This window comes from Saccopteryx leptura, chromosome 3, assembly GCF_036850995.1.
Source record: "Saccopteryx leptura isolate mSacLep1 chromosome 3, mSacLep1_pri_phased_curated, whole genome shotgun sequence".
Taxonomy (NCBI): domain Eukaryota; kingdom Metazoa; phylum Chordata; class Mammalia; order Chiroptera; family Emballonuridae; genus Saccopteryx; species Saccopteryx leptura.
The window spans coordinates 311,722,415-311,726,063 of record NC_089505.1 but is presented as its reverse complement, the minus strand read 5'-3'; the positions used below and the strand labels follow the sequence as shown (position 1 = coordinate 311,726,063).

Genomic DNA, 3,649 nt, shown 5'->3' with positions numbered 1-3,649 from the left:
CTTTTGGCTCCTGTTGGTCAAATAAGTTTGTAAACATGATATATATGTTTGCTCGCTTGTGACTTATAATGGGTGTGGGGGACAGGCTATAAGCTGGCCAGGTTGTTGTAGCCTGCGGTTTGGTTTTGGCACTAAGCTTTTCCCCACACCCTTGACTAATTGTATGATCTGGGTGGTGCACTCTCATGAGGAATCCAATTATGCCTTGGATAAGTGACTTTGTATCGGAGACTTCCTTGTTTGTATATTGGATTAAGGGATTTTGGTTTTCTACACTATAAAGTGGGACAGACCAGGAGCTTGGACACACAGTTCCTGCTATCACAATTGCAGGGGCTTCCCTGATCCCTTGCCCTTCATGGGAAGAGCTGGTTTTCTTCTTTTCCCTTGTCTTCTTTTGTGGTTTGCCTGTCTTGGTGAGACACCAATAAATAGGATGGCCCCCCATCCTCTGACTCCGCCATTTCTTTATCGTCTGCCCGAATCCAATGGGAACCTGCATGTGAATGGCCACGATGGCACCTCCTGGCCTTACAACTGGCGTAGTTTCCGGCAGGATTCAGAGATTGGTATGGAGCCACCACCCTTGATGGGTGGGATAGAGTACTGGTTGCTGCTCTGGCTCCCCATGGCTGTCCTTTTAGGGGCCATGGGCTACATGTTTTTTACTCAAGAGGAAACTGCTCGAGGTCAAAAGCTTCAGCATGAATTGCAAACAGAACGGCAGAAAAGGCTGGAATTGGAGCGAGCACTGGAGAAGGAATTACGGGTTCGAGAGTTGCAGTTTACCCTGGAAGCTGAACGTCTTCACCGGCAGTTGTTGGAGAAACAACTGCGGATTCAAGAGCTCGAGTCTCAGCTTCTGGCCAAAAGCCAGCAGCCACAGGAGCCTAAACAGTCACCAAAGGAGCAGCAGCATCCGTGCCGGTGGATTGGCTTTGAGTCAGCGGGAGCAGGCGCTTGCGACTCCTCTTCTGAGGATGAGAAGGCTCAGGCTGAAGCTGCCATACGCACACTGAGAGCCCGACCAGTTGTCGCCAAGAAGGTAAAAACCCAGCAACAAAGAGTCCCTCAGGGGCAGCCACAGCCTCCTGCCTAGGTAATGGAACACTCTGTGGTCTGGCCCTATACCCAGGCAGAGCTGATGGAGTTGGGGGCACAATTTAGGCAGAAACCTACTGAATCCCTGATAGCCTGGTTACTACGATTATGGGATATAGAGGTGGATGGCATCATGCTCTCCGGAACAGAGATGGAGAAATTGGCTGCCATTACCACACACTCTTCCTTGAGGCAGCGTCTTCAGAACTGCCATGGCAACCCAGGAGACCATACCCTATTAGAATGGGTGATGGCTGCCATTCGTATGGTCTGGCAGAATGCTGGAGAACTGCCGGGGGCAATGAGTCGGTGGCAGTGCTACAGTGAGTTAGTAAAGGTCCTTCGAGAACTAGGTATGAAGAATGCTGTTTTCAACCCTGGGTCTCGTGGGCCAGACGAGGAAGTGTTTACGGCCAAAATGAGGGAATTTGTCCTTGCTAGTGCCCCGTCAGCCCTTTTTGGGTCACTTGTGGCTATCTTGGGCCCCTATGTGGGGCAGCCCATCAATGCAGTTACACAGATGGTAGCAGATTTGGGAGAGCTGGAGGCCGCTCGGGATCATAAAGCAGTGAGGGCTGCTGCCTATGTTTCCCCCCCAACTAACAAGGGAAACGGGCCTGTAAAGGTTACCCGAACACAGATGTGGGTAGACTTGATTGCAGCTGGAGCAGATAAGGGGAAATTGGATGGCCAGTCTAATAAAATTCTTTTGGAGCTTTGGCGGCAGCTTAAACCAGAACAGAAGTTCCAGCCACTGAGACGAAAGGCCCCAGCAGCTACCAATAAAACGTTTGGTGCGTGCACAGCTCAGTTACAAGATTATATGATAGAGACAGCCGAGGGAGAGGGGAACTCCCAAGACCCATTGTACCAGTTTGAATAGGAAAAAGGCCGAGGGACCCGTCTAACGGGGATGGGCGGAGACCGGAGGCCACATGTGGAACTGGCTATCCACTGGTCCCCTTCCAACGTACAACAGGTGTTGGCCTTGGTGGATACAGGTGCAGAATGTTCCCTTCTCTATGGAAACCCAGAGCGGTTTGCTGGGACCCCAGTGGCCATTGACGGTTATGGGGGCCAAACTGTTCAAGTGAAGCCAATAACTATTCCATTGGGGATAGGGAGACTGCCTCCTAAGCCATATAAGGTGTATGTATCTCCTATTCCTGAATATATTTTGGGGGTAGATGTCTTGCAAGGACTGTGGTTGGAAACCACAGCTGGGGAGTTCCGGCTGTGGATCAGGGTTGTGAAGGCAGTATTGCGGGGACATGCATCACATTCCCCTTTGCAATTACCCGTCCCTCGGCGTGTGACTAACACCAAGCAGTACCGCCTGCCAGGTGGTTATGAAGAAGTCACAGGGACAATCCTTGAACTAGAAAAGGTGGGGAATCATCCGACCAGCACACAGTCCTTACAACTCCCCAGTATGGCCTGTGTGCAAAGCGGATGGAACCTGGAGAATGACAGTAGATTACAGGGAACTTAATAAAGTTGTTCCCCCTTTGCACGCTGCTGTTCCCTCGATAGCTAACATGATGGATCGGCTAAACCATGAGTTGGGAACATACCACTTTGTGGCAGACTTGGCCAATGCTTTTTTCTCTATTGATATAGCCACAGAGAGTCAAGACCAATTTGCCTTCAGTTGGGAAGGGAGACAATGGACCTTTACAGTGTTACCCCAGGGCTATTTGCATAGCCCCACCTTGTGCCATGGGCTGGTGGCTGCTGACCTGGCTAAATGGAAACAGCCAGAGGTAGTCCGCATGTACCATTATATTGATGATATTATGCTAACTAGTGATTCTCTTTCAGAATTGGAGCAAGCAGTCCCTACCCTGCTATCCCATTTGAAAGCATGTGGCTGGGCAGTTAACGAGAACAAATTACAAGGACCTGGGTTATCTGTTAAATTCTTGGGAGTTGTCTGGTCGGGTAAGACAAAAGTTATCCCTGATGCAGTTATAGATAAGATTCAAGCATACCCCGTGCCCACTACGGTAAAACAGTTACAGGAATTCTTAGGTTTGTTGGGGTATTGGCGAGCATTTATACCGCATTTGGCTCAGTTACTACGCCCCTTGTACAACCTTATTCGAAAGGGGGTTCGCTGGGATTGGACTGAGCAGGCGCAAGGTTCATTTGCAGCTGCTAAGAGAGCTGTCAAGGTGGCACAGGCCTTGAATGTGTTTGATCCTGCCAGGCCCTGTGAGCTGGATGTTCATGTAACCTCGGAGGGGTTTGGATGGGGCTTGTGGCAGCGGACAGAGCGCCTACGGCAACCTATTGGATTTTGGTCCCAATTGTGGAAAGGTGCTGAAGTTCGTTACTCATTAGTAGAGAAGCAGCTGGCAGCTGTGTATGCTGCCCTCCTGGCAACTGAGAGTATTACAACCACAACACCAGTTACAGTCAAAACAACATACCCTATAGCTGGATGGGTGAGAGATTGGGCAACTAAACCACGTAGTGGTATGGCCCAAATGTCTACCCTGGCCAAGTGGGGTGCCTATCTGCAACAACGCTGTGCTCTTAGCACCAG

General features: G+C 50.2%; 1 protein-coding gene across 1 annotated transcript; it reads left to right on the top strand.

Annotated features, from left to right (window-relative positions):
• Positions 1-561: 561 nt before the first annotated feature.
• Positions 562-3,298, top strand: LOC136398009 (unconventional myosin-VI-like). Its single transcript, XM_066372460.1, has 2 exons — positions 562-1,045; positions 2,923-3,298. Exons 1-2 carry the CDS (start codon positions 572-574, stop codon positions 2,959-2,961), a joined length of 513 nt encoding a protein of 170 aa, XP_066228557.1. The 5' UTR covers positions 562-571; the 3' UTR covers positions 2,962-3,298.
• The last annotated feature ends 351 nt before the right edge of the window (positions 3,299-3,649 follow it).

Coding starts and splice junctions, on each gene's coding strand:
- LOC136398009 (XM_066372460.1), top strand. CDS start 572: ATGGAGCCACCACCCTTGATGGGTGGGATAGAGTACTGGTTGCTGCTC. Junction 1,046..2,922: donor GACCAGTTGTCGCCAAGAAG/GTAAAAACCCAG, acceptor ATTCTCTTTCAG/AATTGGAGCAAGCAGTCCCT.